The sequence below is a fragment of the Squalius cephalus genome (genome assembly GCF_949319135.1).
Source record: "Squalius cephalus genome assembly, chromosome: 23".
Lineage (NCBI taxonomy): Eukaryota > Metazoa > Chordata > Actinopteri > Cypriniformes > Leuciscidae > Squalius > Squalius cephalus.
In genome coordinates, this window is record NC_137144.1 from 26,050,486 (window position 1) to 26,075,283 (window position 24,798).

Consider the following 24,798-nt stretch of genomic DNA (forward strand, 5'->3'; position numbering starts at 1 on the left):
GAGGCATCTAGCATGTGGCCTGGAGAACTGGAAAACTCTCTCCATGGTTACATACCCACAAACCTACCAATCAGAGATCAATTACCATGTCAGGCCTTCGCATTTACTTTCGAAAGGCCAGCTCAAAAGACATGACTCGATCCAGAAATCAGTACTAAGTCAGCGAAATAAACAAGTTTCTTAAAAGATGGAGCCATTTCAATCTTCTGAACAAATGAAATGAAAGTTCGGTCATCATTTACTCAACCATCATGTCTTTCCAAACCTGTCTGACTTTCTCTGTGAAACACAAAAGATGAGAAATGTCTGTGTTTTTTGATACGATGAAAGTTAAAGGAGTCCAATCCATTTTTTGGACCCCACTGATTCTTCAAAACATCTACTTTTTCAGTTTGTGGATCGACATGAGTGTGTGAGTAAATAATGACAATTTCAGTCTCTTTAAATGGACTTTCATTTACAGGAGGGTCAAAGTGTGCATTCATAGCTGAGACATTAGCAGGTGGAGAACAAATCAGGTGGTGTACGGAGCCCGAACAGTACAACATGATCAAATTAAACCAATTAATCACCGTTTTAGAGACAGCTAAGGTTCTCTTCCATTATTCATAGCCTCCTGCTAAACCCAATGGGAAAACCACAGCACTTATGGAAGGGGGTGAACAGGAGTGATTGCTATTCGACACAGAACATATGCCGAGTTTGTAAGGACAAATTATCAAATAATCAAGATAACGGGGAAAAAGGAGGAGCATCCGTATGGATGCTTACCAGAGAAAGCTTTGATGGACACAAATCCATAATATCAAATTAAAAGAGCAAGAACAGATTGAAATCAAGCATATGTCAAATTGGATTTTGGATGATTTGGTGTACAACAAGAGCTGGTTTTGTTATGTCTTGTTCAGGTTCTCACAGACAGCTGTTAAGACCTTCAATCCATACAAAAGCCATGTATCTAGACCCTCACAGCAAGGGTCAAACACTGGGATCCTCTCAGCAAGGTCTCTCCTGACCTCATTAAAATGATTCCTTCGCCACAACCGCCTTCAATCAAGACATTCTTTACAAGCAGGATCCCCAAAAAAAAAACAGGAGAGGTGTTGGAAAAGCAATAACAACCAGCAAGAGTTCTCTATTCACCGAGACCACAGAAGGAGAAATCAAGGGTGACCCTTGTCTTTCAGGGCTTTGACCTCTCCCAGTAAGAGGCTGAGAGTGAGGGTCCGCCTAGTGAAAAGCTATACTGAGAAGGACAAATACGTCTTCCAACTGCAAACAGCAACACTCCTGCTGGAATTTTCCATCCTTTCCACACTCATGGATGTCAGTGGCTCCACAAAAACCAAACCGCAGAGTTTCAACACGTGTTCCAGACTAAAATGTATTTGCAAACTTAACTTTTCAGCTCTAGAACAAACTAGATTTTTCTGCAAGAGATTAAATTTTAAGATTGCGATGAAGCAAGAGTGTTCAGTCGGCTTTGAATCAGAATGGACAGTTTAAAGACGTGACCAAACACAACTTGTTTGCCAAATACACTTAAGAATGGAGACGAATATAACAATGACGAAGCCATCGCTTTCACTTAAATCATTCGAAAAAAGTATTTTAAGTTTATACATACTACATAGCACATCTAAAACATTATCTAGAAAGACAGTTTGTACCGGGCTTGGACAAAATTCAGAAATGAAGAATTGGCTCACTTTCAATTCATGAACTGGAATTTAAATTGATGTGGATTAGGAAGTTAAACTGGAATGGCTGGAAAATGCAGATAATGCATTCTGGGAAAGGAAGTGTTCCTCCAACATAATCCACAAAAGTTAGTTTATAAAATATGATGAAACATAAAAACAAAATAATTTCTATATGTGGCACTTCAAATATATCTATCTGTCCATAAGGCCTTCAAACTTCAAGGTGTTTTAGAGATTTTAAAAACTTAAAGGCTTCATTGAAGCAAATGTAACTTAAAATAGTTACATGAATTCATTTTCTTTACTTCTACTTCCTTACATTCAAATAAAAATTTCAGTTCTGCATCCTGTTTGCAACCTCAATTCATAAATTAAATAGGAATTTATTCTCAATATATTCTCAAAAGATACTGAGTGCTGCACAGCCCTGGTCTGTATGATGTACAATAAGCAGTTTAAGTTGTTTTAAATGCAAAAATCTGTGGAAAAGACAAATAAAGTTTATAGCACACGTAAGACATACATGATATAGAAAACTATTTGAACAGACTGTACTGTCAAGTGGTTCAAGCTGTTTTAATGTCAGAAATATGTGGAATTTCAACGACCGCCTTGCAAAACTTTATTTTTCTGTCAAGCTACTTTAACTCTCAAATGACTCCAATCTAACAAAAGGCTCCCCAGTAAAATGAAACAACAAATGACCTGCCTTTCCATCCAACCACAAAACGACACACTTCACAACTACGTCTACAATAACACACCATATCAGTCAGCCATAGGCGATCTAGAAGGTGAAATCTCTACAAATTGATAAGCAGCTCCAGGGAGAACCAAACACTCTGTTGCCCACTGCCAGTCACACTTACACAAGAGCACACAGATAAGCCACACGATGAATGTGTTTGTCTCCCCTTCTCAGCCAGCTGCAGGCGGCAAGAAAATGGCTACGCGCCTCACGGTCGCAAAGAGCCAGACCAAGAGAGTATGAGAGTGAGTGAGTGCAGAGATTCACAAATGCACCCTCTAGCCTTGTGAATGAGATTGCTGTTGATATCCCACTAGCAGAGGCAACGGGAGGGGTCAACTGGATGCGTTAAAATGTCATTCAATCATTCAGCCTGACATTGATGAGTATTAAGCTTGCTTTCCAGACCATACCCCCTCCACCTTCCCCCCAACCACACACACACAGCTAATGAGAGATGGAGATAGCTACAGATGTCTCCATTTGTGCATTTACCTGCTGTGCCAAAAGAAATTACGCGAAGACTGCATGACAATTGTGACCCATTCTCAAAGTGGCATTAGAGATGCCAAACTGGTTTTCATCTGATAAACCTTTTAGCACTTCTATGAAGCATCAGTATTAAAGTCCCGCTTTACAATAATTTTATCCTTTAAAACTCATCTTTGATCACCAAAATGACATATTTAAAGCGTTTTTTTCCATGAAAAAAATGTCTTCACGCCTTAAAATAGCTTGAATGTAACTCGACACCCTTGCCTCATTTAGTATACGCGGTTCTATGAATATGCAAATGAGCCCCGCCTCCACTCACTCAGAGCAGCTCGGAGATCCACTCGTTGACGATCACACGTTGATCTGATTGGTTACAAGGTAGTTTGTGACGTCAGAAACACCAGCGATTTCAAAGCGTGTTTTTGAGACTGTCTTTGGTTCACTGCAGTTTTAAGGGGAAAATACTCAGCAATGGTGTTGACCTATGAATTTGCACATGGTTTGTCTTAAAGCATATTTAAAAAGCCACATAGACATATAGGGTGAATTCAGGTTGATTGGGACACTTTTTTCCCCAAGTCATCTCAATGGAAAAAAGTGTCGCAATCACCTTAATTTCACCCTAAGCGACATAAAAGCTTGATTTTCACCACAGGGAGGCTTTGAGCAATAAAACGCAAGAAAATTAAAAAGTCTTTGAGAGAACCACCACCACTTACTGACAAAGTTTATGTGCACAGATTTTCCTCCATCTGAATCAATTTAATCTTATATAAAATTTTACATGTATCATTGAATTGTCCGCTAAAGAAACGGATGAAAACTCAAATGTGCATAACATGTATTACAAACAAACTTTCTGTGCAGGCAAAAAGCATAATTTAGTCTCTTCATATTCATAATGGCAAGAAGTTTTGTCCTGTCAGCAGGCTGTGAATCAATCAGCTAAATGTTTTTGTATCTGTTTGTGAAAGTAGTTGTATAGCCTAGCTAACAAACTTTCGGTGAACGTGAAGAGTAGCATTGTAATCATAACTAGTTAGATTCAAAGGTTTGCATGGCAATTATTTAAATCCACCACCAAATGTATTATCATTCCAATTGAGCTATCAATAAGATTATTAACAACATGTATCTACTGAAAGACAGAAGTGTGGACAAAACAAGCTCATAAGTGATGCTTCCGCTAAACTGTTGCATGTCAAATCTAAACTAAAACAAAACCATACAAGATTAAAGGTTAATTCTGTTTTACAAAATTTCACAAGGACTTTCCATTAAACCAACTACTTTGCATTTCCCTATAAAGCATTTCGTGAAAAGCCAGTGAAGTAGAGTATTTTTTTGAGTGGACTTCTGGCGTAAGACACTGTATTGAGTTGTTCCACTTCATCTAGCAATTTCTGAATTTAAGAATGTGTCCTGTATTAAAGGCAGCTTTTTTTAATCCATATTGAAAAAAACTAGCTTTGTACCACAAGTGCAAGAGCCTAATTCAGTTTGGCAAGGGGCTTTTTTCCACTAAAGCACCAACAAGAAATCTACGAAACTCTATAAAACATTGTGAATTTACAAGCAGACTATCTTTGAGAGAGAGGACTTGTGGCTTGGCTTTAAAATCTGCATGTCTGAAACCTCAGGGAAATGTGTTTCAAATAAACAAAAACTTATTTTCAGAGGGAAGCCATGATTAGTAACTCGAAACTGGCCACATGTACAAAGCACCAATTCAAGCCATATCTAGAATCCTTTAAAACACAGAAAAGACAAGACTAAACATATGCCATTCAGCTTAAAAAATAAAAAGTGATTCTCCGAGAACTCTGCAACCATGATAAGACCAATAAATACATCTGATCCTTATTTAAAGGGGGGGGGGGGGGGGGGGGGGATACTCCTTTCATCATATGTAGCCATCTACATAAAATGATGTAGATTTAAATCAAAGAACAAAAAAAAAAAAGCAAATATTTCTCCTGTTAAAACATTTGGTGTCATTTTACAAATTCACCTCACAGCAATCTCAGTGGCAGCTGCTGAGGGAACTGATCTTCATTTGAGTCAGCCAGAAAATTCCCTTTCATCATTCCCAACAGTAAAGGTTCCCAAATGTCTGACCCTGTCATTACCATCAACAATCAATCAATAACCTTTAGGCTCTCAACCACAGCTCTTTTAGGCGAGGTCAAGAGCAACCTCCTGCATTGTTCTGGAGTGGATGGATGGATGGGTGGATGGATAGATGGGTGGATGAGTGGATGGATAGATAGATTGATGAACGGCTGGATGCTTTCTACAAGTGCTCTTCTTTCCAATGCCTACTTACCAACAGCCTCCACATCTGTAATGGCTTATGGTATGGATCATTGACTTAAGCCTGGCAAAATCCTCTATTGCTAATTTGACGTTAAATTTACAATACACATTCATTCAAAGCAACCTGTGGTTATTTACTTAGTCACGGTCCCTAAATAGCAAGTTCATGTATGACCCCTTGCAGAATTTAAACCTTCAAGCGTTTAACAACTCAGATCTATAATTCTTAAACACAAATAAATATATAACCAGAGTAACCAGGCTGTGTATGATAAACATCAGGGTAAAAATCATAGTAAACGAAATGGTAGAAATGGTTAGTGAAGGAACAGACTGTCAAACGGTATCATTAGCGGGGATTTGTCGATGCCGCGCGGCGCACGTAACGTTAATAACGGACGAGAGACACGGAACTTACCTTTATCCGCACCGCCGAACCGGAGAACGATGAGACTTGTGAAAAACACGAGCAGCCGTGCCCCCCGCTCCGCCATCACTTTCTGAGGTAAAAAAATACACAAAATAATCTCGGAGAAATGCACAAGTTATCCACTGTGCTTTCTGAGGTAAAGTTTTACCGACTAGAACGGACAAGGTGCTTTATACAAAAACGCTGAGCATCGTCCGCAAACCGGCAAGATCTCGCGCTCCGCCGGTGGCCAAAAAATAAACATTTAATTCTCCTGCAAAAGTCAAAGGCGATACGCCGAAGGGTCCGGGTGTTTTCTTGAACTTAAAAAGCCGAGGAGGGCTTTTAAAGGAGGCATTAAGTCAATCCACAGCCGACCCTCAAAGGCAGCGGCTGCAAATCGGTTCCGAAGCGTTTAAAAGACCGACCGGCGTATTTCTCAACGCGCGTTCAACAGATTTAACGGAACCGCAGTGGAGTATCCAGCATAAGCACACGGCGTGCGGTGCTGGAGACTGGGGTTTGTAGTGGGTATTGGTCCGTGAAAAAGAAGGCGTGGATTCTCACAGGATTCTGGATTTTTTTGGCCCGGGAAAGTCAAAAATCACGGTGTGTTGGTGCGTAATGCGCATGCGCACATCTGGATCCCAGCATGTTCATGAATACTAACATAGGATTCACGCTAGTTGTTTAAAATAAAACTGCATTTTAGTAGCTTAAATAACAAATATATATCTTCTGAGCCATGGGTACATTTTATAAATTTTATTTTTATATTGGTAAAATGTTATAATGATAGTTTTTAGTTTGTGAATAAAAAAAGGTATCCCTGCTGGAAAAACAGCTAAAATCAGCCTAAATTGGTTGGCTGGTTTTAGCTGGTCTCCCAGGCTGGTTTTAGAGTGGTTTTGGACTCTTTTTTTTAGCTGACCAGGTTGGTCTTAGCTGGTCAAGCTGGGAGACCCGCTAAAACCAGCCTAGGTGTTTTTTTTTTGTTTTTTGTTTGTTTGTTTGTTTGTTTGTTTGTTTTTCAGCAGGGATGTGAATAACATTAGATGAAGAGGCATTACCATTTTTTAAATCATACTTCAAGCACAACCTCTGAAAGTCACTAAATACTAAATACACTAAATAAGTTGCTAAATACATTACTGCCATAGGGATGCAGTTGATAAATCAGACAACTATTGTTGCCTTATTTGAATCCTTAACCCTGAAATATGTTTGTGTTCAAATTAAGATGCAGAACAAAACGACAACGTGTCTTGAAGTATTTACCACACATATACCTGATTTTACTTTTAAATCAAAAACCACTATTCAAAACCAAAAACTGCAGGAACCGAGGGTGAATTAGGTAACAAATCAACATCATGACCAATTGATCAATTAAAAGAAAAACAAAGTGCTTGGCAAGAGAATGTTCAATACGATTAGCTACTTCTATTGCCATCCACTGGTTACCATGCAGAATAGCACCCGAGGGCAAGATAATGACCAGGTTTTGTCTGGCAGCAATAAAACAAAGTGTGCAGTAATGTCTCCAGATGTGAACTACAGCGTCACAAATGTCAGATTCAAGACATCAGGCCTCCTTCATATCTGAAAGATTGCTAAATGGACTTCACCATAAACTTTCTATACTCATGTATGATGGTTGAAATGTGCCGGTGTTCAATACGAAACTAAGTCCTTGGTCCACTGCAGAGACCTCACGCAATATCACATGTGATCGGAGCTCAGGTGCCCTTGGGTCTTGAAATTCAGCATTTAATCCAAGGACACAGTGCACTTGCTTGTCTTCCCTGTGGGTGAACGGCTCATAAAGAATGTGTATCTTCACTAAGAACAAAGGGATACCTGTGTATGAGTCACACACACTGAATATGCTTGAAGTGCAAAAAACATGTCAGACGTAATGAAGATAAAGTTTCTTTGGAATTTCAAACGGAACAACGAACTGACCAATGCTGAGCTGGCCGTGTGTCATTTATCAAACTTCTTTGTGTTTTTGAAGAGGAAACAGAAGCTGTTCTTTCTCATCTTTTGCAAGGCGGTGTGTGGTGCACATCTCCAACGAACCCTGACCATGGCAATTATTCGGTGCTCTCTAGAAGAACAAGTGCTCACTTCACTGGGAATGAAGCCAGAATACGGGAGGGTGTTTTTTTGTTATTAGAATTCATTTAGCAATTTTGAATAATGAAAGTAAAAAGACTGTTGCTGCCTGAAAGTGACCTGAGGGGCATGATAAACATGTGGAAACACTTTTACAATGTTGAAGGGTTTATTTGGGCAAAATTATGAATTGAAAACTTGGCTTCCTTCAATTAATGTGAATTGTAATCGACTTAATTGATGCTGTGAATTGGAATGACAGCAAGAGGAATTTCTTGCACTGCAATTTATAACTAAATTACAAAATTAAAGTTAATAAATTACACACACAGAGAGAGAGAGAGAGAGTGTGCAAACACAGTTAAGGTCAAGAAACTTGACATTGTATGCACAGACACTGTATATATAGGTATATATCTTTTAAAACCCTTAAAATGACACTGAACAGCATTCAATTTGCAGACTAGGAAGAGGAAACAGCTTGCCACTGCAGTGTATAAATGGCTCCAAAAATCTGACAGATGGAGAACTGACATTGAGAATGAGTTTATTTGCTGTCAGAGCTGAAAGCAGGATGAGATGTCATTGAACGACAGACTCTGTACAGGATGATGTTCACATTAAGTGAACCAATGAAAGATGAAGGAAATGGAAAACTGGATGGAATACTAATGTATTGCTGCTCACCGCACAGTATTTCTTAGGGCCCTATCTCACACCCGGCGCAATGCAGCGCCAAGCGCGTGTTTTTTGCTAGTTTCAGTCCGACGCAGTTTTCATTTTCACGTCCTGCGCCATTGTTTAAATAGCAAATGCATTTGCGCCCATGTGTGCGTCCATGGGCTGCTGGTCTGGAAACGAGGTGTGTTCTGGTGCATTGTTGGAGCGTTGCTATTTTGAGGCAACAGAAATAGACTGAACCATTGACCAACTGAACCCTGGTCTAAAGTCAATGGTGCAATATTTTTTTTGTTATTTAAAGAGCGCGTTAGTAATGTGCGCCTATAGGCGTGTCCACAATGCATGTACACTCTGCTTATTACACACACAGGGACGCACAGCAGCACACAAACATGCCAAATATTTAAAATAAAAGGATTACAATGTAAAAGATTATTATTGTGTACATAAAGATATGGTGGAATCCGGCTTGTCCCGTAGATGTTCTGCTTGTGAGCTTTAACCTCACGCACGAGCAGATCCGCTTGCGCTCTGGAGACGCGTTCGGTCTTTCCACTATCAAATTCCGTCATGTAAATAGCGAATCCACCATGAGGTGAGCGCAACTGGCATTTAAAGGGAATGGGAGATGAGACTCTGATTGGTTTAACGCACGTAAATCCCAAAACACACCCATTACTCATTAAGAGAGTAGGGACAACCCTTTTAGACCATGCGCCGGGAGCACCGACCATTTTTCCCGTCGTTAAACCAGCAAAAGTGGATTCGGACACGGCCTAAGTGAACTTGAGCCCTGCGCTTTAGACCATGCACTTAGATTGTTAAAATAGTGCCCTTAATGTTTTAAGCATTGTGCAATGGTAAATGGTATTATTCTTGTATTATTTTATCGTTTTTTTGTGTGAAAATGTCTTAACTTTTCACAGATGATTAAATAAAGTTTGTAGTTTGAAGTCGAGTACATTGCATTGTGGGATACAGAATTCCATGCATGTTTTGCATATGCATATTGCATACTTTGCACTGAATGAAACTGTAAAACTATGAGAATGCAATTTAAAAACCCACGTTCTTAGGTCTCCTGCTCTCTCTCTCTCTCTCTCTCTCTCTCTCTCTCTCTCTCTCTCTCTCTCTCTCTCTCTCTCTCTCTCTACTCTGACAGGAATAAATCCCACTCTGGCCAAACTCCCAGGATTATCGGGGATTACTTTACGGTAAGAAAACATCACCAGATTTAATGTGATCAGGGCAAGACAGGAAAAACCTATTACTTGGAGACAGATCATGCTGTTTGAATCAAGATCTCTCACACATAATGTCTTCAGTTCAAAGCACCGATCCAAAAGTTCATTGTTTTTGTGTGTTTTCTCACTAAGCATTTCTATATTCAACACTCAGCTTCAATCAGTCATTGAATGTGTAATGAGAGGTACAGGAAGGGGGGCGTCTGTCTTTTCTGTATTAAGTTAGTAACTAAATTAAATAATGTGAAGGAGCTGATTAAATTTGCAATGTCTGCTGTCTCCTGTCGTTAATTATACAGAGTGTGAATTTGGCACGGTGCAGTCAGCGCTCATCACCGTCACCCAAACAGTGTCCCTGCAAACCTAGCTGAAGGGCCAGAGAAACAGAGACGGGACACGGGGACTGTCAATCAATCTGACCCAGAGGACACACAGTCTGCAGAGACAATCACCTCGCTGCATGTAGGACAATCGTCTCCCAAACTGATTGGATTGTTTCCCGAATGTTCTCATTCTAAAAAGGTTTCATGTGTAGCAACAAATCTATGTTGTTCAGCGCAGACACATTTATTCAAAGCGTTCATGCACTCTGTATGCTCACCAAGGCAGCATTTATTTGATCAAAAATACAGTAAAAACAGAAATATTGTGAAATATTATTATAATTTAAAATAGCTGTTTTCTTAAATGTAATATATTCCTGTGATCAAAGCTGAATTTTCAGCATCATTACTCCAGTCTTCAGTGTCACATGATCCTTCAGAAATCATTCTATGAGGATGATTTGATGCTCGAGAAACATTTATTATCAATGTTGAAAACTGTCGTGCTGCTTCATATTTTTGTGGAAAATGTGATACATTTTATTTTTCAGGATTCTTTGCTGAATAGAAAGTTATTTTGTAACATTACAAATGTCTTTCCTGTCACTTTTTAAGAATTGTATGCATCCTTGCTAGGATGCATAAAATTCTATAAAATCTTACTGACCCCAAACTTTTGAACGGTAGAGTATTCAAATATGCAGAGTGTCTTGCCAGGTTTGACGAACGCCATTGGTTCATGCATGTCATCCAATCACAATCTAGTTATGTAGACTGTAGGAAGTCTGAATGAATATGAGAGCTATGGCAACTTAACTTAACTTCATAACTTAAAAGTCTTTGAATATATCAGCGCACAAGTGGTATTGACTACTTTTATGATGCATTTATTTTTTGGTCATTGTCAGCCCCTTTGCTCACTATATGCTTTCATTGTGTGAAACAAACAAACAACAAAACAAATACAAAAATCCTACATTAGTTATGTTGAACTTGCTGTCTTGTCATGTTAGTCTGGATGACACCAAAAAGGGTATCTCTAAGTTTAACTCTTTCAAGCTGGTTTGAGGGCTGTACCGCAGGAACGATTTCAAAGACAGGAAGTTGTTGTATTGAGGTCAAACATACTTAAAAGACAGTAACATCCCACTCTCTCGAGCCACAGAGGACACAGCGGGGACGAACCACAGAATGGTAGGAAAAAACAGGCCTAAATCTTCACACAAAAACAGCAACTTCAGAGGGGGACAAGCACAGAAAGCCCACAATCCTCCACAACCAGGGATGCAGCCCTGCTTTCACATGAAAAAGGCTCGCTCGCTACCCTCCTATCAGCCACAACAAGACGCTGTGAAGTCGGGGATGAGCTGGGTTCACGCTGCGCTCCTGCACTTCTCCGAGCGCTCTGAACTCCCCCTTACAGGATTGTTCACGCTTCTCTTTTTGGAAATGCTGACATTCAGACATAAAGTAGGCCACTCGTTTTTGGCATAGTAGCATGCTTATGAAATACATTTAAAGTCAACATGGACACAGAATCGCCCTATTTACTCACTTAATTCACGTTCCTGATCTCATTGTACATGATTTATCGAAGCTGTGTTTGCATTTGTATTGCAAATGAAAAAAGTTTGTCTTCGTAATCTTTCTTCAAAGCGTTTTTTTATTTCGCCTTTCGCCACAGGCCATGCAGCTGAAAAATCCAGCTTTGCTGGTCACCAGTATAAGATATGTTTTGCATGCTGGGACCAGTGCTGTTGGACCAGCTACACCAGCTCAGTTTCGCTTGAGAACAGCAGCACTATACCAGCACTTTACAGCTCTAACCAGCAGAAACCAACGTGGACCAACAAGGAATTCATACTGGTTTATGCCGGATTTTTCAGCACGGTAGTTAAAGCTAAAATATGTAAGATTTTTCTAATAAAATATCCAAAAATCACTTGCACAGTGTGATATATTTCCTGCAGTTGTGTACTTACAATATCCCAAAAGTTCCCAAAGATTTTTAATTTCAGAGAAATTCCAATCTTAAATAATGGCTCGTCCCGGTTCACTTGTCGCCTGTCAATGACGTAATATCCGCGTTATCCCTGGTTTCCGCTCGTACTGCCATAGTAACCATGGCGACAGACGTGGTCAACTGCGTTATGTCTAGCGGCGCGCTCACACTGTTGTTGTTTCGTTCAAACATTATGGACCATGGCAAGCAGACTTTGGGACAAAAGGAGAACTAAAATGAGGATCAATATCAGCGTGGCGAGAGCTCCACGTCTCGACAGAGACGCTGCTCCTGCATGCACTTCATTAGACAGGTGAGCAAATGTACATAAAACTAATCAATGTTATATAGCTCAACATGATGAAATGTTAGAATATGATCAGTATGTTATTCTAATGTTGATCTAGCTTAATGCTAGTCTCATATAGACAAACTAACACACAGAATAACATAACTTTAACACACTCAAATGCAGTTTAGTGTAGACCAAGTGAAACAGCGCTGCGTTACCTCGCAAGTTTCATTCGTCTAATAAACTGACCTGTGTGAGTATTATTCAGCACTTGCGTGTAAGTTAGTTCGGTAGAATGAAATGTCCTTATTCCTTTATATCCGCGGGACTCGTGTGTGGCGCTGAGATCTGTCTCTCATTAGCAATCGCGACCTGCTTCATACCACAGTCATGTTAAAAACATCAATGAATTCACTCATCCATAAACATTATTAGATCCTTCGGCATGACGGCAAGTTCCATAATTCCGCTTATGCATCATCAACCTACGCCTTTGTTATTGTAAGAGGTTAGCGACCCCTAGCGGCGAAAAAAAAAGACATATTGTAGCTTTAAAGTTAACCAGTAGCCAAATAGAGTGCTGCAGGGATGACATATTTTAGTAGGCCAAAACCCAGTTGCATTTTAGCACATTTTAGCCATTGTTAGGGCTGGTTCACACAGAACGCGTTTTTGCTATTAAAAGCTTTTGCTGTTAAAAGCAAAATAAAAGTGCATTTCTAGACCTTGCTCTGTTTTTGCTTGCTTAAGAGCAAGATCTAGAAATGCGTTTTTTAAAGTTGAACTTCTTTTAATTTGAGTACCCCGTTTTTTTCAGAACGCCGTGTCATGCGTGAGATGCTGCAAAAGACGTGAGCACACTGGTCATGCACATCCGTGTAGCGCGTTTACATTGAAATTACATTGACATTGTTCCTTGCCACTGGCTTGCTTGGTTGGGGACACTTAATATTGAACAATATTATTGATCTGACTGTACTGACGCTGTTGTATGAGAACTGAACTGAGCTGGATGATTTTTTTTTTTTTTTTTTTTTTTGCATAACTGCTTTAAAGATGAAATGAACTAATTTGATAATTGATGATCTTTACAACAAACCTGAATCAACACTGAACTGACTTCAGCTGAACAACAGTCGAAATGCATTATTTTCCTGTTATCTCTGTAAAGCTGCTTTGAAACAATCTGCATTGTATAAAGCGCTATATAAATAAAGGTGACTTGACTTCGGATTCCATTGTCTTGTTGTCAATGGGTTTTTAAATGGGTTTTTGGTTAAACTCTTGAAATGTGACCCTGAATCACGTCACCAGTCTCAAGTCGCACGGGTATATTTGTGGCAATAGCAAACAATACATTGTATGCGTCAAAATTATAGATTTTTCTTTTATGCCAAAAATCATTAGGATATTAAGTATAGATCATGTTCCATGAAGATATTTAGTAAATTTCCTACCGTATATATATATTTTTGAGTGAATGCAGCACAATCACAAACATAAATTGAGAACTTTAAAAGGAGATTTTCTCAATGTTTAGATTTTTTTGCACGCTCAGATTCCAGATTTTCAAATAGTTGTATCTCGGCCAAATATTGTCCTATCCTAACAAACCATACATCAATGGAAAGTTGATTTATTCAGCTTTTATATGATGTATACATCTCAATATAAAAAATTGACCCATGTGACTGGTTTTGTGGTCCAGGGTCACAAATAAGGTTTGTTGGTGAACACAAGCTCAAGATATTTTTATGCCATAAAATACACCACCTTGTGATTTTTAAAATCTTTTATATGTCTTGAAAAAAGCAAAATTGCTAACAAGTGTCTTGCGGCTATACAGAGTTTGTACTTTGTCTACTCGCTTTTACAGCCTCATTGTGTTTATAAACCTTTGTTGGTCACAGAGCTCATTTTCTGCAATGATCCAAAAGCCAATGAAAAATCCTACTGAGTTTTTGTCGAGGGAGCCAGAGTGGTGCTAACTTAGGGGTCGGCCTACAAAAATACATCATTGAAGTGCTCCACAGCTTAGCTGTTAGTAATGCAGCCTTTCCAAAATCTTGCCAATCATTTTCAATGATCTGAATGCTTCCGACCAGAATCACTTAAAAGCGTTGTAAAAAGTCTCATAATTACGATTTACGAACTCAATAAGTAACTTCCCAAGAGCGCTTGAAGGCAGCATATGATCAAGAATTATTGATTTCTGTAAGGTTTTTTGGGTTTAAAATCTTAATGAGAGGGAAAAAAGGAAACAAATAAAGGGAGAGTGAATGATCCAGCGAGAGCAGACTGTGTAATTTAGCAGCATGTATATTTCAGCATTTGTGTTTGTGTGAGTGCATGTCTCTGCCCTTAAGACGCAGCGGGGGGCAGAAAGCTGATGAGGGTTGTTTGTGAAACGACGGGCATTTAAAATGCCAGCACACTTACTAGACACGAGCAGACTGGCATTAAAGACCACTGTGGCGCTTTGGCGAGCTCTTAAGAAGATTCCTTTTAATTGGCCTTCAGAGATGCCCGGATTACCCGCAAATTCTGTTTGTGCGACTGTGTTCGGCACTGATAAACAGAGTTAAAAGCGGTTTAACTCGGGACAAAACTATACACTTGAAATTGGATTTGGCTCTGTTTTCAATGGCCGTGTTACAAATATATACTATGCTAATTTTAAACGTGGTGTTGATATGATAATTAACCTGTGCTGAACTTGGTAAACCTGTCAATTTGTGGGACACAGCGCTCATGACGCACACTAATTGGACTCTAAACATCATAATTGCCTCTTTTAGCTGTCGACAAAATAGCTGCAAATTAGCGAGTTCAAATGCACATGTGCTAGACTGTTGCAATGCACTGATGCATCAGTCGCACTAACAGGAGATTTTATATGAAATCGCTCTAAATGGCACCAGATTAAAGTTCTTTGGTTTGTAGCAGAACCCTTTCTGGTGATAAATAAAGCCCTGCTTCATGAGACTCCATATAAAAAGAGCTTCTGGTAACACTTTACAATAAGGTCCCATTGTCAGTAAATGCATTAGCTAACATGAACCAACAGTCATTGAACAATAAAGCCTATATTAATCTTTGTTAATGTTAGTTAGTAAAAATGTAATTGTTCATGGTTTGTTCATGCTAGTTCACAGTGCATTAACTAATGTTAACAGCTATAATTTTTGATCTTAAAAATGCAGCAAATGTTGAAATTAGAATTTACTAATGAAATAAATGTTCATTGTTAATTCATGTTATCTAATGTGGTTAACTAATGTAAACAACTGAAACCTTATTGTGAAGTGTTTCCGAGTTTCCTTCAGATGTCTGTCCATTAAACCATATGTTATTCACTGTAAAAAGTGAACAGTTGGATCAACTTTAAAAAATTACTTCAATTGGTAACACCTAAAGAAATTAAGTTTTCTCAACTTAAATTATCACGTTTTATCGTGAAAAATGTGATCATTTAAGTTGAGAAAACTTAATTTCTTTAGGTGTTACCAATTGAAGTATTTTTTTAAGTTGATCCAACTGTTCACTTTTTACAGTGTTGTTCCAAATGTGGACTTCTCTGAATAGTGCTACTTATTTTATGGGCACGTTTACACGACAACGATATGCTTAAAACTATGAAGTTTTTCCTTTGAGTTTTCCGCGTACAGACGACACGATCGCCATTCACACGGATCCACGAAAAAGACTAAAAACGCTGTATTCTGCTGCCAGGCCAGTAGATGGCGATGACACACTGTAGTCTGAACACGTAATACGCATGAGCATGATGTCATAATTTTCACAGCTTCGCTACAGGGAGACCGTTTTCAAAAACATGTACTTTGAAACACATTTTCAAAGGTTTGCGTTTTCAGGCACCCAAAATGCCATTGTCGTGTAAATCAACAGCCAAAACTTGTAAAATGTGTTACGTTTTTATTCGAAAGCGGCGTCGTGAAAACAGCCCCTAGGAATGCAGTTCGATTATGAATTTCACTCTTGACGCATTTCAGAACTTTAATAGCATTAATATGCACTGCTGCAAATTCACTTTTCCCCTGCATAATGCGAATTTTTAGAAAACTTTTATTCCAAAAATAAAAAATAAATAAATAACATCTTTCAACAGATCCCATTGATGGTCTGATTTCCCATTGCTATATAGTCAGTTGTGCAGGAACACTCACTATGACCAAATATACAGCCACCAGTTAAAATCTGATATTAATAACAGCACACCGGTGCGGATCAACATGGGGTGAGTACAATTTTTTAATTTTCTTTTGTGATTGAACGATTCTATATCTTTAATAACTAGTATGTCATCCCCATAACGTTTTTATTCATTAGGAGCACAATGGATTACGTATATAAGTAAGTACATGAAGGGCTCCACGCTCAGGCCGACGGTGGTTGTGTTTTACAGTCTCTGTGTGGCTGTTAATCAAGCACTGCAAGAGCCGAGGGGTAGTTTGAGGAATTGCCCCTCACAGACTCCTGGTGGGGTGTTAATGAGCGGACCGCTTGAGCTCAGCGGGGTCTTGCTGCTCTTGTAGCCTGTTAGTGGGATTGTGGTGAATTTGAGGCGGTGGTGGGCAGAATGTGTCCTTACGCTAACCCTTGCTGCTGGCTAGAAACTACAATTACCCTTACAGTCGTTTCTGCAAGAGATTCTTGATGTGTTTGCCCTGAAGCAGGAAACACATTCTCCTGTTTTACTTTTTTTTTTGTTGGTTATGTTTAGAATGGCATACTATATAATACTCATCCTAATTTTTGCAGTGCAGAATGTATACTTTGCAGGGTGTGCATTGATTCATTATGCATGAAATACATACAATGAAATACATATGATTAATAGATGATTGCATTTTCCTCTGTGAATCTCATTGGTTCTTGCAGAAGCTCAAACGTGATGCGTAACACGAGAATGAACCTCATTGGTTCTCGCACATCAAGCGAACATGCTTGAGCTTCCGTTTACCACTGATGTGTGCATTGATGTATGTTTATATGTGAATAAAAGCCTATTAAACCTATTAAATTAAATCTGTTCATATAAAGTGTCAGAAAATTTGGATTCATATGGATTAGTTTTACGATCTCTTTATGAACTTTTTGAGGCGTCAAAGTGGTAGTTGTGTGTAGCTGTCAATGGAGGGGCAGAAAGCTCTCAGATTTCAATAAAAATATCTTCATTTGCGTTTCGAAGATGAACGAAAGTCTTACGGGTTTGAAACGACATGAGGGTGAGTAATTAATGACAGGATTTAAAAATTTGGGTGAACTATCCCTTTAATTTGATATAATATTAATGTTATAATGTATAATATATGTTAATTTATATTATATTTTCAAGGTGATCTGTTTGCATTTATCATTACATATTGCATTCTGTTCATCATACTTAAAATAATAATATTAATAAGTTATTTTAGTATTATTTATACTGATAGATTTTTTTATTTTCAATTTAGTAATTCTGTTATGTCACTTTAATTATTTATTTTATTATATTTCTATTCATCTTTTTTTTATTTCAGTTTAGTACTTTGACTTAAACTTACTAAGTTGCCAAGGCAACATTTCTAAATTGAGTTTTTACGTTTTTATTCTAATTTCCAGATTGTATTTTATTTCAGCTTTATATCAGTTAACACTTTTTAGTTACAATAACAAAACTGGTTTATACTGCAATAAGATGTACGCTAATAATTAATTTGGAACATTCTGTCTCTGAGCTCAAATGTTGCTCATCTGTGATTATCTTGTCATTCTTCTTGACAAACCAAAGGCGTTTCTTATAGCTCTGTGATCAAGCACCAGGGTAATCATGAGCGCGGACCCTCAAAGAGATGCTTTCATTTGCAGACATTCCCCTCACCTCATCCGTCAGAGTAACGTGCTTCAAACACCCATGGTTCCTCAGAATATCCAGCAAGAAGAACTGTGATCAGAGCATATAGACGGTTTATGTTCAGATGCATGTAATTACCATGCATGCTAATGCTGTATCTTCATAGATTGATGTAGGCATAGTAAAAAGAGCATAATAAGATTCAAATTGGTGGGTTTTTTTCTCTCTCTGTGGTTTCTAATGTATTCTGAGTTTCCAATATGGTGTTTTAGGTGTTTTCTATGGTCGTTTTGACATTGCTAGGTGGTTGCTTAGCTGTTCTAAGTTCAACATTTAATCATGTTACTATGGTTTTAGGTGGTACCAGGTTGTTCTTTGGTGGTTCCTAGAGCATGATATTTTAGACTCTATATGTTTTTTTTTTTCACCCATCTGATCATTAAATAACAGCACACCTCTCCTCATCATTTCACCATATCTTTATGTACACAATAATAATCTTTTACATTGTAATCCTTTTATTTTAAATATTTGGCATGTTTGTGTGTTGCTGTGCGTCCCTGTGTGTGTAATAAGCAGAGTGTACGCGCGTTGTGGACCCGCCTATAGGCGCACATTACTAACACACTCTTTAAATAACAAAAAAAAAAAAATATTGCACCATTGACTTTAGACCAGGGTTCAGTTGGTCAATGGTTCAGTCTATTTCTGTTGCCTCAAAATAGCAACGCGCCAGAACACACCTCGTTTTCAGACCAGCAGCCCATGGATGCACATATACATTTGCTATTTAAATAACGTGGTGCAGGACGTGAAAATGATAACTGCGTCGGACTGAAACTAGCAAAAAACACTTGCTTGGTGCTGCATTGTGCCGGGTGTAAGATAGGGCCCAAAATGTGTTTTATTTTCACCCATCTGATCATTAAATAACAGCACACCTCTCCTCATCATGAAGTAAACTATCATTCACATCTGTAGCACAAATAGTGCGCGTGCAGGATGAGATACTCACCCAAAGTTGAAGATTTAGGGTTAGAGGTTTGTTCATATCTCTCTAACCCTAAAGGTATGAGCACTAGTAATATCCCGTGACCCGACCTCCTGACGAAAGAGGAAAGCTTCTCATCACTCACACCTTTGGCTCTGACAGGTCTTGTTTTACAGGTCTCCACAATACAAGGCTCAGAGGAGAAGAGAGCTTTTGGCGGACATCATGTCTAACATCTTTGTGCTGACTCATTCCTCTGTTCTCACAGGGAAGATTAAAGGTGTGTGTGTCTTCACTAGGCAAACACAAATTTCCATTAATGTTTCTCCCATCAGTCCTTTATGGGTCTAATCTCTTTCAGGTTCCATCCCGCCTGTGCTATTGATCCTCTCGGTGCCGCCGACACAAATTACACACACACGTTTGATCTGAGACAGACAGATGTGCTCGAGACCAAAAGTGATGGAGAATTCTTGCCCACGAGGTTTGAGGTTTGAGGTCTATGGATTGCTTTCATAGCTTACCCTGGGCAACTTATTTAATAATAAACATGACGTGAGGCTCTGGATATGAAACTTTTGATTCACTGACATAGTTGGACATCAAATAACTAGAAGACATTAAAGGGGTCATACTATAAATAAAAATGCTTTTCTAATTTAACAATTTATTAAGAAATTCAATTACAAATGAAACAATTTGGGTACAAATATTATGATTTAACCCTTTCACGCATAGTGGCCACTACAGTGGACAGCTATTAAAAAAGCATTTTCTTGAATTTGCACGGGTTTTTATGGCAAAGTTGCACATCAGCCTCTTCATTGGACCCTGGTGCATCATCCTATAAATTGCAACCAAGTGGCAAGCCTTTGTGTTTCGATTTTTTCCCCCTCCAAACCAAGATGGCCAAGTGTCAGTCAGACATGCCAAGTTGCTCCGGAATATCCACCCATTCCTTCTATCCTAGGAGACTCTTGTAGGTAAAAAAAATATTGCAGCATCAAGCAATATCTAATGAGTCATATCACAGTAAAATTTTCCAAGTTTTGATTTTAGATTGAGAGAAAACACTGATTAATCACATGTCCACTGTAGTGGACGTCATGCATCAATTGCTATATTTCAGCTACAATTCATAATTATAATGTGAATATTGTTTTTGAAACTTAAAACTTAAAAACTTAATCTGCAGTGACTTTTTTTTACTGTAAATAAATGTATTTGTATTATTAGAATGTAATTTTCATTGACATCGAAAAAAGTCATGTGATTACATAATGTATGACACTTGTAATGCGTTACTTTGCTTGTTAGATCAAAAAGTAATCTGATTTCGTAATGCATGTTATTGTAATGCGTTTTTTTACTCATAACATCAAAAGTAATCTGATTATGTAATGCATGTTACTTGTAATGCGCTTCTTTACTCATAACATCAAAAAGTAATCTGATTACGTAATGCATGTTACTTGTAATGCGTTTCTTTACTCATAACATCAAAAAGTAATCTGATTATGTAATGCATGTTACTTGTAATGCATTTCTTTACTCATAACATCAAAAAGTAATCTGATTACGTAATGCATGTTACTTGTAATGAGCTTCTTTACTCATAACATCAAAAAGTAATCTGATTACGTAATGCATGTTACTTGTAATGCGTTTCTTTACTCATAACATCAAAAAGTAATCTGATTACGTAATGCATGTTACTTGTAATGAGCTTCTTTACTCATAACATCAAAAAGTAATCTGATTACGTAATGCATGTTACTTGTAATGCGTTTCTTTACTCATAACATCAAAAAGTAATCTGATTACGTAATGCATGTTACTTGTAATGCGTTTCTTTACTCATAACATCAAAAAGTAATCTGATTACGTAATGCATGTTACTTGTAATGCGTTTCTTTACTCATTACATCAAAAAGTAATCTGATTACGTAATGCATGTTACTTGTAATGCGTTTCCTTACTCATAACATCAAAAAGTAATCTGATTATGTAATGTGCATTATTGTAATGCGAAAAAAAATAAAATAAAAATCAATTCTTGTTTTTCATGCCCTAAGAGCAATAAAAACACATAGGAAAAAAATCCTGACTGAGGTTATCATAATTCATGCATGAAAGGGTTAATTGAAAAATTATTTAGTAATATTTTACTTTTTTGACAGTTTTTCTGTAATTTTTGCAACATTAATAAACACTGCATTAGTGACTGAGAATGTTTTTGTTGTTGGGTGGTTTCATTATTGTGACATTAGACATCATAATGAGACACATTTGCTTCTTAGTATCAAAGCTCTTTTTGGACTGAGGAGTTCAGAAAATTAGTCTTTTATTTAAGAAAAAAACAAGGAAAATGCATTTTGTTCAATTAGATTTTTTTTCCCGTACAGATTCCTTTTAAGATAGTCCATAATACTAGCCTACCATAATACATTAGTGCCAGTGGTTTTTAAATGTCCCATGCGTGTGCATTATAAAACTGTCCATCTCTGCACTGCAACATCCTCTTTACATTAAGACCTTGATCTAACAGCTAAATAGCATGTTGGTGAAAAGCAGTAAGTCACATCAAAAAGACAATTAGTCGCTCGACAGGCAGTAAAACCTTTAATAGCCATAATTAACCATTAACCTTCATTGAATATGAATCTAATGGAGCTCATTCAGAACGGCGTTTAAAGTGTTAAGACCAGTAAATGCCCTCATCATTTGGTGAGCTCGCTCCGTATTCACTGAGATTCTCGAAAAAGCTCCTAATGGTGGGCCAAGTAGACATTTTCATTACTTTTCATGACCTGTGCCAGTCAGTCTGAAGTCCATTATGTCTGCAGAACGGCACACAGAGGGTAAATTTGCCCTGCGCGGGTCGAAACGTTTCTGAGGTGTCAAGTGGACAATAAAAGGGGAGAGAATATGAAATTTGGTCCAAACGGGCTATAAACGGCTCTTGAAAGGACAGAGAAATGTTGAAAGGTGCTGATGGTGAGGCGTGTGACCTGCTGCTAAATTCAAAAACTGACTTTTAAATTTCTTTTCATTTCCACGGGGAGAAAGTGTGAAGGTTGACAGTCATCACAGAGATCTGGACTAGTAAGCACACATGCATGCTTATCTCCTCAAATGCAATTCAAATACTGCAAATGCTGTTTTCAATCCACTTTAGTCATTTCAAAATAATTATGACATAAGGTATGTGCAAAAACAATCACGCATGCTGTCTATAACCAACCGGATCACATTATTATTCATAGGTATTTGTGTGCAAAGTGTGGTTCTAGCAAAAACCCATTTTTCACGTTTGAATAAACCCTGATGCATATGATATCATGTAGCATATGTGAGTAGCATCCAGGTCTCATCTTAGGAAAAAAATATTTTAGTTATTATATATTTTTATTTATTCATTTATATATATATATTTTTTTATTAACTTTTAATATATATATTTTAATATTATTTTAAAAGAAAATTCTAAATGTAGCAGTCTGATCAAATAATGATTAAAAAAGAGATGTTAAAAATAATCACTGGCATTATCAGTTCATTCATCGAAGGTCAAATAAAATGCACTGGATTATAGAAAATTGAACTGGATTAATGCACATTATTTTGCATGTTAGCATGATATTCTTAATTTTGATTTATGTCTACCATTAAAAAATTGAATAATGTTATTCAACATATGAATAACTTTGAATCACCCTGCAATAACTTTTGCAATTTACACCATATTGTGAGTAGCATCCAGCAGACAATCATGAAACACGAGTCCCCTCAGCAGCTGCAGACGAGTTTATTTTAGACTTTGTTTGATTGTGCTTTTTGTTCCCAGGGAGGGTATAATTTGGTGCATGAGCGCCTGAGGGGGTGAAGAATACCCCTGCATAATTAAAACGACACAAACGGAGGGAGCATATTGATTAATTCATGATGAAGATTCAAAGAGATCAGATTAAACAGTGTTTGATCATAAAGAATTGGCTGTTAAAGATGCAACACTAATCCATCTGCCTCTGCAACTGACTCCACATACGCTGAATTATGAACACTTCGCTGACGTCTGAAACGATGTGGAATTAGTTGATTGTGTTGTACAGTTGTCAAGGTAGTTTATTCTGAAAGAGATCAGTTGTGAGCTTCTGTGCTCCTTGGAAAGACGTGTTTTCATGTTTAAATACTGGTTAAATGAGTGATGAGTTTGTATTAGATGCCTAAACAACCTCTAAGAAAAAATACAAATCTGAATTAGTACATTTTTTAAAAGGATTAGTTCCATAAAAAGTTATCAAAATTGTCATGCAGCTCTTTTACATTCAACATGTCCTACTTCCTAGGGCTTGACAGACATACTGTAGTATGAACTATAAAGTGAAGTGAAAATCAATGTCAATGTAAGGGTATATGATAACAGAAATGCTTATTTTTTGGGTGGACTATTCCTTTAAATACATTACCATTTGAAATCTGTCCATCACAGAGACGGAAAACAAGTTCAAATCAAATTTGGACCCCTAATTTCATCATTACAGCATTTTTAAGAGGTCATCCTTCAAATGAGCCATAATGGAGTAATTATGTCGTTAGGCTGTGGAAGTTTCACACAATGCTAGAACAGATTTGAGAATAATTACATCTCAGATAGATCAGCTTTGGCCCTCTGCAGCTCAGCTTCCACACGCTCTTGATAAATAACAGAGATTCTGGCCCAGTTTGCTGTCATGATAGTCCTTGTTTATATCCAGAGTTTGCAGTAAATCACTCTGTGAGTTTCCAAACGTGGCTCCAGTTATGGAGAGGGGAGTAGGAAACATCGATTGCGAGCCGTCATACTTTGTAACTGTGACACTAACGTCACACTTCCACATACAGAAACAATAGTTTCTGGACATTTTAGAAGGTTTGTTTTGGATAAATGTGGGTACGCATCTGAAGCGATTTTAAGGTTATTTGTTACCCCCAATCTGTTTTTGTTTCTACCCTTCTAGAATATTTCCGGTTGTTTTTTGTTATGACTGATGATCCTATCTCATATTGATATGATGATCCCCTTGCAAAGGACCCTTTCTTAAAATCTGGAAACTATTTTCATTGAATTCTATTCTATTTCATTTCTACCCATCATTTCCAACCTGAAGAGAACAGTCATTAATAATGTCAAATTCATAAATTTGTAGCATATTTATTTTATCTATCGTCTGTCGTTTTATTTTATTATTTATGTTGTTTACAAACTTTACTAACATTATTTATTTTGTATTATATTATGTTAATTTATTTATTCATTTATGTCTAATCCGGTCTGTGTTCCCTTGTCTTGGTTTTGTAATTATGGACTCTTGTTTTGAAGTGTGTTGTTCCCCATTGTTTCTGTGTTTACTTCCTTGTTCAGTGCCCTATGCCACTTTGCTTGTTGCCATAGCTACCCTCATTAGTTGTCTTAGTGATTCATTAGCTTCACCCTCTCCTTGTTATCTTGTGTATTTATTTATACCCCTGTGTTTCCCCTGTTCAGTGTCAGTTGATGTTTCTCTGTAGATGCTTTAGTTTTTGTTTTCCTGGTGTGCTCCAGCTCTGTATTTCCTAGTTTGTTTGTTAAACATCATT

The 24,798-nt window shown here is 37.7% G+C and overlaps 1 protein-coding gene across 7 annotated transcripts in view; it reads right to left on the minus strand.

Annotated features, from left to right (window-relative positions):
- The window catches only part of neo1b (neogenin 1b), a 128,293-nt gene extending 122,079 nt beyond the window's left edge, over positions 1-6,214 (minus strand). For 6 of the 7 annotated variants that reach the window (XM_079858905.1, XM_079858906.1, XM_079858902.1 and 3 more), the window contains exon 1: positions 5,681-6,197. In XM_079858905.1, coding sequence (XP_079715031.1) covers positions 5,681-5,756 — 76 coding nt within the window. In that variant the 5' untranslated portion in view covers positions 5,757-6,197. Of the gene's footprint in view, positions 1-5,680 lie in introns of all 7 variants that reach the window. The other variant, XM_079858901.1, reaches the window with a different exon arrangement.
- Between the last annotated feature and the right edge of the window lie 18,584 nt (positions 6,215-24,798).